Source organism: Vipera ursinii (genome assembly GCF_947247035.1).
Source record: "Vipera ursinii genome assembly, chromosome: 1".
Lineage (NCBI taxonomy): Eukaryota > Metazoa > Chordata > Lepidosauria > Squamata > Viperidae > Vipera > Vipera ursinii.
Window position 1 is genome coordinate 178,487,956 of NC_139512.1, and position 14,663 is coordinate 178,502,618.

A 14,663-nucleotide genomic window follows, 5' to 3' on the forward strand; every position below is an offset into this window, starting at 1 on the left:
TGTAGTAACAACATAATTAGTACTTGTGAAGAAAGCAGGGGGATCTCTGGAGAAATAGGCACAATTTATACTGAAAAACTGGTGCAGAAGTGAGTGAGCAGAACTGGAGAGATGTCTGTGCGTGGCAGAGTAAATTACAGTATGGTTCTTGCTTCACCATACTCCAGTTTTTTTTAAATTTTAATTCCATTTATATCCTGCCCTTCTCCGAAGACTCAGGGCGGCTTACAAGCTTAGCAGTAGCCTTCATTCTATGTATATACCTGCTTATTAGGGCTTTCATACACCCTCCAAGCGGCATTATTACAAAGTCAGCTTATTGCTCCCAACAATCTGGGTCCTCATTTTACCTACCTCGGAAGGATGGAAGGCTGAGTCAACCTTGAGCCTGGTGGGATGCGAACCTGCACTAATTGCAGGCAGCTGTTGTTACTTAAGGAGGCATTAGCCCACTGCTCCACCAAGGCTCTCAGTTGCCCATTTCTCTTGAAAGAACTTTGATAGCCTGACTGCTATCAAACAACAGCCTCTCAGTGTGTTTATATCACATCTGTCTGATAAATGTAGCAGTTCATCTTGGTTGGTTAAATGTTCTGGATAGATCTACCTTGGAGCATATTTCTTCGACTTCCCCCTCAATTTCTTCCAGCTGCCGTTGCCGCATCCTCTCTTCTGTGGATTCTGTGTCATCTGTCATAACAACATAATTAGTACTTGTGAAGAAAGCAGGGGGATCTCTGGAGAAATAGGCACAATTTATACTGAAAAACTGGTGCAGAAGTGAGTGATCAGAACTGGAGAGATGTCTGTGCATGGCAGAGTAAATTACAAATTGTTGACTTTGTAATAATGCCACTTGGGGGGGGCGAAAGCGAAAGTCCTAATAAGCAGGCATATACATAGAATGAAGGCTATTGCTAAGCATATTGGTTTGTGCTTAAATTGTAAGCCGCCCTGAGTCTTCGGAGAAGGGCGGGATATAAATGGGATTAAAATAAATTGGCCAATGGGTGTGTAAGTGTTCTCATGGCCATAAGACGGAGCTAGTAACGTAGCTTCTCTCTCTCTCTGAATTCACTGCTCTCTACTATTACTGTTTTTGCTCTGTTTTACTGTACTGTTGCTTTACTACTGTTGTAAACCTTAACTGTGTATTGACCTCTGGACTGGTAAGAAGACTTTGTATTTGGATTACTCCTTGGAGCGTTGCTATTGTGTATGACCTGGACTGTTTATTTTTGACTGTGTATTTTTGTTTTTACACCACCTTAAAGTAAACTACTTTTTGCTTTTACAACTCAAGTGTACTCTTGTGGTTACTGTGTGACTCTTACTGCTCTCAATACCCTTCCTTGTCTGTGCAACTGTTTGGTAGCACAAGGAGACTTCTGCACAATAATCCTTAACAGGATTTTTTTTAAAAAAAATCTATTGTGTTGCCCAAAGTCACCTTGGGTGAGATGGGCAGCTATATAAATTTGATTAGGGAATTGTTTTCTACTTGGATGTTTGTCAACCAAGGGTGTATGATTAATAAATGCTACTAATTTGGAACTCTTATAAAAAGGGGTTCCTTTAGGGCAGGGGTCAGCAACCTGAAACAGCAAAAGAGCCACTTGGAACTGGTTCCGTCATACACACAAAAAAGTGGGAGCCGCAAAATGTGCGCACGCACGCACATGCGCAGAACAAGCAAAAACATACACAACCCCTACGCCCACACCGCATCCTGAGCTGCACGCACCTGTCGCTGCCCAGTGCCGCCAGCTTACGGGGGGGGGGAAGGACTCGCAGGCCGAGGAAGGAAACGGCCTTTCAGACGATCCCGCCCGGCCCCCCTCGGAGGCAACGGGCCCTTCCCCGGCTGAAGGAAGCCTTGCGAGCGTCTCTTGCAGCGCGGCTCCCTCGAGCTGTGAGGCACCTGTGCGAACGTCTCCTGCAGCGCGGCTGCGCAAAGAGGACAGTGGCAGTTTGGAGAGTGCGCGCGCACCTCTCCAAACCTCCACCGTCCCGTTTGGAGATCTGCCGCGCTCGTCAAACATGGATGAGCGCAGCAGGTGTATGAACGGTACGGCGGCGGTTTGGAGAGGTGCGCACGCATTCTCCAAACCGCCGCCGCCCGTTTGGAGACCTGCCGCGTTCATCAACCATGGACAAATGAGGCAGCTGTGCAAACAGGGCGGTGGTAGTTTGGAGAGTGCGTGCGCACCTCTCCAAACCGCCGCCATCCCGTTCGGAGGTCTGCCTCACTTGTCAAACATGAACGAACACGGCAGACCTCCGAACGGGACGGTGGCAGTTTGGAGAGGTGCACGCGCATTCTCCAAACCGCCGCCGCCCATTTGGAGACCTGCTGCGCTCATCAAACATGGACAAACGCAGCAGCTGTGCAAACGGGGCGGTGGTAGTTTGGAGAGTGCGTGCGCACCTCTCCAAACCGCCGCCATCCCTTTCAGAGGTCTGCCGCGCTCAAACATGAACGCGGCAGACCTCCGAACGGGACGGCGGCAGTTTGGAGAGGTGCGCGCGCACTCTCCAAACCGCCACTGCCCGTTTGGAGACCTGCCGCGCTCGTCAAACATGGACGAACGCAGCAGCTGTGCAAACGGGGCGGTGGTAGTTTGGAGAGTGCGTGCGCACCTCTCGAAACTGCTGCCGTCCCGTTCGGAGGTCTGCTGTGCTCGTCAAACATGAACGAACGTGGCAGACCTCCGAACAGGACGGCGGCGGTTTACAGAGGTGCACGCGCACCTCTCCAAACCTCCGCCGCACGCAGCAGTTCTGCAAACTGTTTGGAGAGCTGCTGCCTTCATCAAACATGGACGAAGGCAGCATCTCTGCAAACAGGGCAGTGGAGGTTTGGGGAGCTGCATGTGCAGCTCCCCAAACCTCTGCTGGAGGAGGAGGACTGGGAGCCGCAGGAGACGGCTCAAAGGGTTGCTGACCCGTGCTTTAGGGGGAAAAAACTCTACAATGTAATTCCTCTCACTTATAAACCATGCCAGGGAATAAATGGAATAATCTCAAAAAGAGATGATACAGGTCCTATTTCAATGTTGTGGCTCAGTGAATGTTGTGCTGGTCACTAAGTGAACACCTTGGTTGTTAAGTAAACCCATTGTCTGCAATGGACCTTTTTTGCCAGAAACCAGAAGTAAATCCGTTTCTGGCAAAAAAATGTTACCAATTGCAGGCACTGACCACAGGACGCTGCAAACATCTGCAGAAAAACAATCAAGTTCAGAGAACACCAAGAACTCAACAGTTCAACCATAATTCACATATACCCTCTATTTTTTATTTTGTTATTTGTAAGCAAATACTTATCTGTAAACTCTTATGGCAAATTAAAATAAACTGGGTTCAAAAGCATTATAATTAAATAAACTGATTTGAACATTAGCAATCTCAGACATGTGTCATGACATACCTATTATTGTCTTACTACAAGCATTCAGGATTGGAACAGAGAGATAGTCCATTTCACCCAATACCCTGATCATTTGAAAAGCGTTTGGAACAGTCAAGTGACCCATCAGATTCAACATCTTGTTCTAAATTGAAATAAATTTCAAATTAGCCAGAAGTATCATTGGCTTACAAGAGAAGGATTATAAGATTATTATTTCTTGTCACAGAGAGTTAACAAATATATTTCTCCTACTTTTATTTTGAAGATTTCAAGTTTGGAAAAAGTAGTCAACAGCTTCATATATTTTTTGGTTTAAAATTATCCATTTACTTATTTTTGATTTCTTACTTTCTATACAGTTATGGTGATTTCATAATTATGTTGTTTTAGCCTGTTTGTCTTTAAACTTACTTATGCTGTTATTTTGATGTTTATTTGTATTATGTTTTTATATCTGTTTATCCACTTGGTGTTGCTGTGATGAAATGGCAGGAACAAAACAGAATAGAATTCTTTCTTGGCCAAGTGTGGTTGGACACACAAGGAATTTGTTTCCGGTGCATAAGCTCTCAGTGTACATACAAGTAATAGTGATAATCATGATAATATACAACATGAAAATACATTCATCACAAATCGTGAAATACAACACTTCATCAAAAATCATAAGATAAGTGATAGTCATGGAGTACTAGCTAAGCAAACAATATAAATCATAAGGTAAAGGTAAAGGTTCCCCCGCACATGCGTGCTAGTCGTTTCCGACTCTAGGGGCCGGTGCTCATCTCCGTTTCATAGCCGAAGAGCCAGCGTTTGTCTGAGGACGTCTCCGTGGTCATGTGGCTGGCATGACTAGACGCCAAAGGCGCACGGAACGCTGTTACCTTCCCACCGCAGTGGTCCCTATTTTTCTACTTGCATTTTTACGTGCTTTCGAACTGCTAGGTGGGCAGAAGCTGGGACGAGTAACAGGCGCTCACTCTGTTACGCGGCACTCGGGATTCGACCCGCCAAACTGCCGACCTTCTGATCGACAAGCTCAGCGTCCTAACCCACTGAGCCACCGCGTCCCTATATATAAATCATACTAGGGTACAAAAAAAACACAATATAAATTGTAATACAAGCAGCAAAATTATAGTCATAAGAAGATAAGGACAGGTAATAGGAAAGATGAGGAGTAGCATAGTAATACAGCTTTACTAAGTATTTTGATACTGTTGTGGGAATTAGTTAAGCAGAGTAACGGCATGGGGGGGGAACTGTCCTTGTGTCTAATCGTTCTGGTGTACAATGCCCTATAGCATTGTCTTGAGGGAAGAAGTTGAAATACTTTATGTCCAGGATGTGAGGGGTATGTATGTATGTAATTTATTTATTTATTTGTTTTTATTTATTTATTTATTATTGTAGATAAATCAAATAAATGAAAATAAATGTCTTCTATCAAAGTTTTTGTAAAAACAACACAGAAATAAAGAAATCACTTCTGTTGCACCATAACTGTAAGGATTTAATACTTAATATTTAATATTTATTTATATAGATTCCAACCTAGTCCAAACCCAGCCTGGGCAGCTTACATAAAAAAGCAAGAAATAAAATAGAAAAACAGATCATGATGACCATAAATATTAAGTAAAACAAGAAAACTGTAGGGTTCAACAACTATCGTGTTCTAAGGCCAGAGAGAATAGCTAAGTGTTGAAAGACTTCTGGAAAATTATCCGTGTGGGAACCATTACAGATTTTGAGGGTGGGGGGTGGGAATGCTGTTCTAGAGAACAGGTGCTATGACAGATTTCTTGATACAGCAATACCTGGAGACCTGGAACACCTCTTGCATACCTGATTTTTCTGCAAAGGCAGAAATAATCAAAGATAGGTAGTTAATCAGGCTCCTGACTATATTCCATGATCCTTGACATTCGTAGCTCTTAAAATAAATGAATTTTTCCTCTGTAATGACAAAAGCAATGATACCTGCATGTATATTTATACAAACTTAATGCAATAATTGAAAACATAGATGAAAGAACAGTATCCATTTTTTACCTCCAAATTTCTCTTAAGTGTCAGTGGTACATCCTTCCCAATACTGCGCATTATGGTTTGCAATACAAACACATCCGATATTTTGTGGACTTTCTCTTGTAAAAGTAACCTATTAAGGAAAAAAAACTCAGAAAAAGAATATGTAATGGACATAAATGAATGGAGCAGGTATCATTGTATGTGTGCACGTACACACGCACACACTCACACAAAGACTGATATTATACATCTTCTAATTGAAGCGAAATACATTTTAAGCATCAGGAAAATTAAAAGTAGAGCTAATTTTGGAGACTTATTATACACAATTGTGGATTGGAAATTTCCACAGCATCTCCTAAACCTGTCTCTTTGTCACACTTAAATAAGTTGCCAGTGTCATATATTTCATTCAATTACTTTTGTGTCATATGCCTGGTTTAGACAAGTATGATTTCATTTTTAAATCCATGAAAGTTCTATAGAGTTAATATGCTTGCTAGAGTTTTGGGGAAAGTATTTATGTTCTGGATTTTTAAAATATTGTCACTAAACATTTTGAAATAAATACCAACTGTGGTATTAGTTTTCAGTCTGATAGTACTTTGTCCCACATGAATCTCTGATATTTAATTGCGAAGATAAACACAAGTTTAAGAAATCTAAACAGAAGTACTTTTTCACAAAATTGTATATACTGTCTGTATATTTTAAATTTCTAATCTTTTTTTTAATTGAGCTTCTGAAATTATTTGGGCCAAGGAAACAAGAACTGTTTCAAATCTAACTTAAATCACTGGAATAATTTTGCCACCTTCTCCTGTTTCCTTAATTCTTCCCATCAGAAGCTATCCTAAAGTATTTTGAAATCTGAAACTTTTCCATTAAAGTTGAGCAAAAAAGGAGGCCATGAGAGAAAAAAATAACTATTTATATTCTAATCTTCCTTTCAGAGGAGCCCTTGGCACTTTACAGTAAAACCAGAATGTTAAAAAAAAATCCAAAATTTAAAAAAAGGTTCATTCTTTTTAAAAACAGAAATAAAATAGTAAGTATTTTAAAGGTCTGGATGAACACCAATCTCTAATTATTTTATGAAGACATACGGACAACCAGTTGTCACTGAGAAGGATTTACTACTTGCCAATGAACCATAAACAAAATCCAGTGTTGGATCCACAAGGAAGCCCTGATCCGAAAGCATGAGCTGGATGGTATTAGGTAGATATTTTGACTTACACTTGGTCAAACTCATGGAAATATTTACATCACCTATATTCTGATAATATATTAGTTAGCTGCATCACCTATAGCTGCTTGGTAAATCAATACACTTTCCACAACTGATACTGGCATTCCAGATACTATCAATAGCCCTCTCATTTTAACCTTCTAGTCTAAAACTACCCAAACTACTAACCACTTTAGAAAAAAGCCCTCTATAAGCCTTTAGAAATTCCTTAGATTCTATTAACTGCCAAGGACAGATCATGTAAACTGATTCTTCATCCTAACAAGAGCATTGAGACACTATCAACTATGAATTTACTACTAATCTATCTTATACTTAAAACCAGATCATTAATATGTCCTGAAATATGTGCTGGGTCTTTAATAATTATTCTGTGACATCCTTACATCTCTCACATATTTCATTCCTGGACAAGGTGATTTTCTGAGAAGATTCTTCCTCCCTTGTTAAGGTCCAGAAGGAAAGAAATACATTATCAGATTCCCCATTACACAAATCTTCACTGTAGCAGTCACCCATATCTGGAATACCGGTAGTGTACTTTCAGATGTAAGGTCGAGTATCTTTGTTCCGATTCCAAAAATCGTTTTTTAAAAAATATAATTTGAGGACTACCTGTAGTTACGTGGGTTATAAGCATGGCACAGGTAATAGCTGCTAAGTCCAGCTGGCTCAGGAAGACTTACATTTGAGGTACTGGCTGTAATTGTTGCAAATGCACTTCTCACTACAACTGGCACTTCTAAACTCTTGTGACAACTGGAGATCGAGGAGCACTCTCAAACAGCACCTTGCTGGGGAGCGCAATCAGATCCAGCACAAGCCTTAACTCCGTTCCAGTGTCCATCATTTTCCTTGTTCTAATGTATTCAGCCAGTGATGCACTTCATTAAAAATGTCGTCTTGTGGGACCAAGAAATTTGCCTTCCCTTGTCACGGGATTTTCAGCTCTTGAGTGGAGAGGCAGGGTGGTAAGGAAAGAAATGCAAGGTGCTTTAAGGGAGGTTGGGGAGGCCCAGTGCAGGCTGTGTGCTAAGGTCTCTCCACCTAGGAGCAGAAAACCCTGCTTGGATTTTGCCAGAGAGACTTTCAGCTCCTATATAGAGCCTCCCAGAGGCCCCCCACACACACTTACCTGGGATTCTGTCCACTCAATGAGCCCTGTGATCACGTAAGAACCACAACCGGGAGTGCCAGGATTACAGTTGTTGAGCAAAATGATCACATGGACATCTTGTTTAACGACCGCTTCGCTCAACAATTGAGATTCCAGTCTCAAATGTGGTCATAAATTAAGAACTACTTATACTGCAATCTGGTGTACATGAGGATACAGGTACCCTCAAAAAATGCCAGAATTTGCAACTGATGCAAAATGCCAGGATGCTACCTGTTGCATGGATCACATAATCCATTACTGAAAGAATTGCACTGGCTAATGCTTGGTTTTCTGACCTAATTCAACTTGTTTGGCATTGACCTTTTTAATTTTTAATTGGGGTTTTTAAGCGTACAGGGTCAATTTAATATTTTTTAATTTGGTTTTTAACTTTTGCATGTTGGATTTTTAATTCCCTGTAAACCGCCGAGTCCTCAGGGAAAGGGCGGTATATAAATGTAACTAAATAAATAAATAAATAAATAGACCTTCAAGCCCTTAATGCTTTAGTTAGTGCCAGACTATAGTGAGAACTACATGTCCGACTATGAACGTGCCTTCTTTGATCAGTAGAAAAAAATCTCTTCAGATCACATTTTAATAGAATTTTGTTATCTAGTAGGGCAGGAAGACCTTCTTTTGCATGGGCCCCAGGCTGTGGAATGGGCACCCTAAGGAGATGTATTTGACCTCCACTCAGCCAATACTTAGGAAGATTAAAAATACAGCTTTTCCACCAAACCTTTAATTATTCATTATGATAATTTCAATTCTGATTTTAATGGTATGCAATAGATGATAGACACAGATATGCTCTCTAACACTATAAGATGCCTTTATTATTGAAAAAAATTAAAAATGGGATAAACAAATATCCAGAACAAATAACAGTGGACAGCCTGGATATGGACACTAAAGTTTCTCAGGAACTACACCAGAGGTTAATATAATATAAACAGGAAAAGTATTCTGTTAAATCCTTCATTTATATCTTAGTTGGAATCATAGTATGTTGAATTTGGTCTAAGAAAGTAAAAATTGATCTTATGTATATTTGTCAGGAATTGCCCATTAGCTTAATGTGGCTTGCTGTTAAATAAATGCATACATTTCCTATCTATTCCATTTTATATTCTGAAGCAATTTTACACAAAGTTTCAATTCATATTTAACCTGTTTAATTTAATTTTCAAATATCCTATTGGCTATTTAATCAATTTAAATTCACAGTTCTAAACTCTTGTTCCTTTTAGTTATGGACACATTTGGATGCATCACTAAATTCAACCTCATGTAGTACCTCTGCCGCCAATTCCCTTTCCTCTTGCACCATCACAAGGAGAAAAACGTTCCTGGTTCCAATAAAAATCTGATGAGTGCTTCATCTGAATATTAAACTATGATTAGTCTTAATTAAAGTTTACTAAAAACCTATAATTTGAACTGGAATTAAGACTAAGCTCAGGATATTTGGGTTCAGATATAAACTGGAATAAGCTACAAGTATTTAACTAGGAAGAAACTTCTCCCACACATGTGCACAAAAACTGATGAGTACCAATGTACAAACTTAATTAAAGTCTTTTCTTACTGTAGTCCAAGTTGAAGAGCTTCCACATTCTTGCATTTTTCCATGCCTTTCAAAGTGTTTGCAATAATTGAGACACTTCGATCATTAAATTCATTGATACGTTCCTATTGAAAAGATTCATTTTAGAAGATTTTCATGGAAAGATAAAATCATAGGCCAAACAGAGGAAAAATTAACAAATTAAATGCCTACTATTTATTTATTTGTTTCATTAATTAATTAAATTCATTTGCCGCCTATCTTGCCATGGGGCTATTCTAGGCAGCTTAAAATAATAAAGAGAAAGAAAATTGAAAAAAAATGACAGAGCATGAGAATATATCAATATGATAACAAAAAGATGGATGGGCGGAGAGCAGAGAGCAAGAGGGGAGGTGGCTTCTGCCATCAACCCAGCAGCTACCTCCAGCGTGGAACTCCTCCATTCGGTGCCCAGGCCAACTGGCAGCGCCAAGTCTTCAGGCTCACTGAAGAGTTATAGGAGGGTAGGAGCAGATCTCAAGAGGGTAAAAAGTTCCAAAGGGCAAGCACTGCAGCAGAGAAGGCTCTGCTTCTGGATCCTGGCAGTCGGAGTTCTTTGACCAATGGGTCCTTTCCGCTAGCACAAGTAAGATGGGCTTGTTCTAGCGGGATGAGGTTATGGGGAAAGAGCCACAATGTACAGTACCACCTTTATAAGTGCTTTATTAATTGTACAGTGAGCATTCTCATTCTCTCAGTTAGTTTCTCTAATGTTAAAAAAAGAACAAGTATTCCACAGCACAGCCCTGCTCAATATAGGGTTCCGTGCAGTATGGTGGCAGCGCAAAGGTGGTTTCATTTCTTTTCTAGCTATAAACCAGAAAGCTGGGAGTGGAATCAGCATTTGGCTGCTCTGCCAAAATGCTATACGGATAATGTCCACGGAGCTCATAAAAGTGGCAATTCCAACCGTGCTGCTCAAACCATTCCCACCCAGCTACGCTACTGAAGACAGGGATGAGAGGAATACTTCTGGAACTCTGTTCCCTTTTTCTCTGACTCTTTCAACCTAGATGAAACCATTGCTCACTACAAATAACATGGATGACTTAAAGCAGGGATATCACAACTTTTTTCCCCTGACCGAAGCTGGGGTGGGCACAGCTTCTGCCTGATGCATTGGGCCTGTGGGCCGGCAGTTTGGCACTCCTGACTTAAAGCAATAAAGTATTGAGAACTTAAGAGGGAGGTTTGGATTCATAGTCACACTGTAGATCAATTTAAATGACTTTGAATAGTTCATTTGAATCTTATTAATGTCAATGAGACTATTTTAAAAAATGAGATTGCCCAATAGCTTTTTCTTTTCCCTTTGTCTCAAAAATTAGAATATTTAAATGTTCTAATTTTTCAGATACAGAAGAAATATACAGCCAGTCCAGGAAATTTAACCCCAGCGCTTAATATATTGTAATAGGGTAAGCCAACAAGTCCCCATTCCCTCAGTGATAGGGAATGGGGATTTGGGCTGCATTGTAGGCAGGCTGAAACAAGTACTAACTAAGGCCAGAGATAAAACAAGGAAGAAATAGGACAGAAAGTTCTTTCCAGCCTAACAAATCTCTTGCATACCGCTCCTTTTGAAACTGGGCTAAAGGAAGCATGTTATCCTCAATTATCTTCGGTTAATAAATTTGCTCACTCATGTACTACAGGGTAGTTCAAACATGCTAAATTATCACCCATGCTTACATGTGCTAGCTAACCAAATCAGCTGCTCTTCCACTGTAAAAATGTCTCTTAGGCACCTGCAGTGAAGGACTGCTTGAGTCCAAGTAAAAGGGTTCTACCATTTTTGTTGTCTATCAGCTGCCATAAAGACGTCAAAACAAAAGGAAACTCCCTTCAACCTTTCGTATCTTCTTATTCACCCACCAACAGAGCACCAATGAACGCCCTAAAATTCAACATTTATCTGGGACTTTATTCTTTAAAAATACCCTTTCTAGTCTAGATTCCTGGTCTGATAGTTTCTGAAAAATTCCTGGGTACAAACTAGCTCCAATTCTGATTGACTAAGTGAGGTATCTGGTCAGTGATACATATCAATTTGGAAATAAGTCCTAAATTCAGTTCCATTTTCAGATGGAGTACAGACGAACAGAACAGAAGCTGGAAGGGACCTTGGAGGTCTTCTAGTCCAGCCCCCTGCTCAAGGAGGAGAACCTATACCATCTCAAACAAGTGACTGTCTCTAGCCTCTTTTCAAAAATCTCCAGTGATGGGAGCGCACACGATTTCTGAAGGCAAGCTGTTCCACTGGTTAATTGTCCTCACTGTCAGGAAGTATCTCTTAAATTCCAGGTTGCTTCTCTCTTTGATCAATTTCCAACCATTGTTTCTCGTCCTTCCCTCTGGTGCTCTGGTGAACGTGACCCCCTCTTCCTTGTGGCAGCCCCTCAGATACTGGAATACTACTATCATGTCTCCCCTATTTCTTTTCTTTAGACTAGCCAAACTCAAGTCCTGCAGCCATTCTTTGTAAGTTTTAGTCAAATGGAACGGAATGAAACGGAACAGAACAGAATAGAATACAGAATAGAAGCTGGAAGGGACCTTGGAGGTCTAATCCAGCCCCCTGCTCAAGCAGGAGAACCTATGCCATCTCAGACAAGTGACTATCTAGCCTCTTCTTAAAAATCTCCAGTGATGGAGTGCCCATGATCGTAGATTAATAGTAGCTTTTTCAATGCGTAGATGATAAAACTGAAATGTCTTAGGTTATTTTTTTAAGAGAAAAGAATATATAAAGTTGAGACATACTAAATAATAAATTTAACTGTTTAAGCCAGAACTGTTTTAAAGCATCCTTAAATTTTGTCTAGATTGTGTTTTTTGTTGTTGTTGTTTGTTTTGCTTACCTGGCAAGTCCTCAGTAATGTCTGAACTAACAAGGTATTTTGTGGAACTCCTAATTTTACCACAGAAAGTAGAGTGTGTGCCAAATCATTGCTATACATGTACTTAGCTTCATCCATCACCGACTGGCAGAGCTTTCGAAACTGAGGGTGTTCAAGCATTGTCTTTGTCTCATCGTAGTTCTGACTCTTGACTGTACTTCTTTTAAGCGTCCACATAGCTGAAAAACAGTTACTGACATACTTTGAATAGACTAGACTTCTTGCAGTAAGGTCTAGTACATCACAAGGAGATACACATTTTTGAAGGTCATTGAAAAATTCCTTGGAAATGTCAAATTCATCCTTTTCTTCAATGGTATTTCTAACTTCCTCTGAGAAGTTCACTTGAACGGCTTTAAACTTCTCTTTATGGCCAAGATCATTAGTTATTTTCTGTTCATTTGCATCACTGCTCCCAGCATAAAGAAAAGTATTTTGAGAACTAATTGAAATAGAAGAATGACGCCAGCAAGAAGGAACATACAATGGACATTGAATACTTTGTGCAGAACTTTTATAACCATTAATCCCAAATGCAGTTGTTTTGATTTCATTTCTAGGAAAAGATCTCCCTGTATTGTGACATGCCTGTAGCCTTCTTATTGACCTTATAAAATACTCCACTTTCCTGTTCATGTTGCTGTCTCTTTACAATATCTTACTTGGAAATACGTATTTGAACCTAAAAAAGAAAATCAGAAGAGAGCTGTGAACATAACTTATTTGGGGGTTTTTTGCTGCAGTTAGTACAGTCACCTGTTTTCCAAATGAAGTGATAGCCTAACTAAATCTAAAAAAAAAAATGAGAGGGCTGAGTATTGCAAGACTGAACCAATTTGGGCTAAAATTTCCCAAATGAAACAAAACTGTGAACACTTAAATTTAGTGCAGTATTTAGGTTGGATTTGCACTTTAAGTAAATGTGACTGCAATTTCTGAAAGCTATCCAAAATACTAAATTTAGTTTGGCCTCTAAGCGTTTAGTTTTGTCTCAGTTGCAAAACTTCTTCAATAAACTGCCATAGACAAAGAAAATGAAGAGATTTTCTTGCTCGATTAAATGTTTTTTTTAAAAAAAAATCTCTAAGTTGATTTTAAAAGAAAAGATTACTAGTTTAGGTGTGTGTTTGTTTGTTTTTTAAAGTTTTAATTCACTCCTCCAATTTTGTACATTTGCCCACGCAAGAATTACAATAGCAAGTAAACGTGTTCGGTTCTCAGAAAACTGGAAGCTTCCCAAGGTATTAAACAATTACCGAGGAAGAAAGGCAAAACAAAATTGTCTACTGTTCAATACTAAGCTTCAGAGTTCACAGCCAGAAGATAAGGCTATGAAAATCTAGGAATATAAACTAGGGCAGGGGTAGGCAACCTTGGCTCTTTTATGACTGATGGACTTCAACTCCCAGAATTCCTGAGTCAGCATAGCTGTCTCAGGAATTCTGGGAGTTGAAGTCCATGAGTTATAAAAGAGCCGAGGTTGCCTACCCCTGAACTAGGGGATAAGGGACCAACAGAAGCAACTCTCTCCTTACTGAATTCTCGGCCGTCTGTGGTCGACCGCTATCAGAGAAGAAATATACTGAAACTATTGTCAAATCCACGCAACTTCTCCAGTGCTGAGAATTGCACCGAGGACAGTGACCTGCACGCGAGAAAAGGCTAAGGCGCCTTTGCCACGCCGCCGCCCTCCTGGTTCCCAAACCCCTTGTTCCTCCGCGCTCTTGGTTTCCTGCTTGTTCCTTGCTTGACTGAGGGAGCCGCGTCTTCTTCAACCTGCCAGACTTTCCCAGCGATCCATTCCACTTACTCGCCTCTCTGCGCCACACGCTCAAACCAAGAAGCCGGGTGACGCAACTTCACATGCGACGCGAAGGGAGGCTCCCTTTCTCGAGATACGGTTGCCTGAAGCGGACAAAATAAGCCAGTTGTCTAGGCCTCACGGTTTCGCTTCCCGTCGGCCTGTGCGCACCTACGTAGTTGCTAGGCAACCCTCCGCAGCGCCTCAGATTAGAGGGTTTCTTGCCGCGGCTCTTGGTCAATGGCGAAGTTCGTGCTGGCAGGTGAAGGGGAAACCCCTCCAGGGCGACTCTTACACACCTCCGTTGGCTGGGGATGATTGAATACTTTTGGGCTAAACTGGCGTCGCCTTCCCTTCCTTGAATTCCTGATGGTTTCGTGCTTCTTTGTAGATCGCCCAGACCAGGGGTAGGCAACCTCGGCTCTTTTATGACTCCTGGACTTCAACTCCCAGAATTCCTGAGCCAGCATAGCTTGCCTACCCCGGGCCCAGA

The 14,663-nt window shown here is 40.7% G+C and overlaps 1 protein-coding gene across 13 annotated transcripts in view; it reads right to left on the minus strand.

Annotated features, from left to right (window-relative positions):
• The window catches only part of LOC310635621 (FAST kinase domain-containing protein 2, mitochondrial-like), a 47,795-nt gene extending 33,626 nt beyond the window's left edge, over window positions 1-14,169 (minus strand). For 10 of the 13 annotated variants that reach the window (XM_083354783.1, XM_083354778.1, XM_083354787.1 and 7 more), the window contains exons 1-4: window positions 12,331-14,169; window positions 9,449-9,552; window positions 5,468-5,576; window positions 3,431-3,554 (exon numbers count right to left, since the gene is read on the minus strand). In XM_083354783.1, the coding sequence (XP_083210909.1) occupies window positions 3,431-3,554; window positions 5,468-5,576; window positions 9,449-9,552; window positions 12,331-13,005 (1,012 nt within the window). In that variant the 5' untranslated portion in view covers window positions 13,006-14,169. Of the gene's footprint in view, window positions 1-7; window positions 691-3,430; window positions 3,555-5,467; window positions 5,577-9,448; window positions 9,553-12,330 lie in introns of those variants that run through there. The other 3 variants (XM_083354780.1, XM_083354789.1, XM_083354790.1) reach the window with 3 other exon arrangements.
• Window positions 14,170-14,663: the final 494 nt, after the last annotated feature.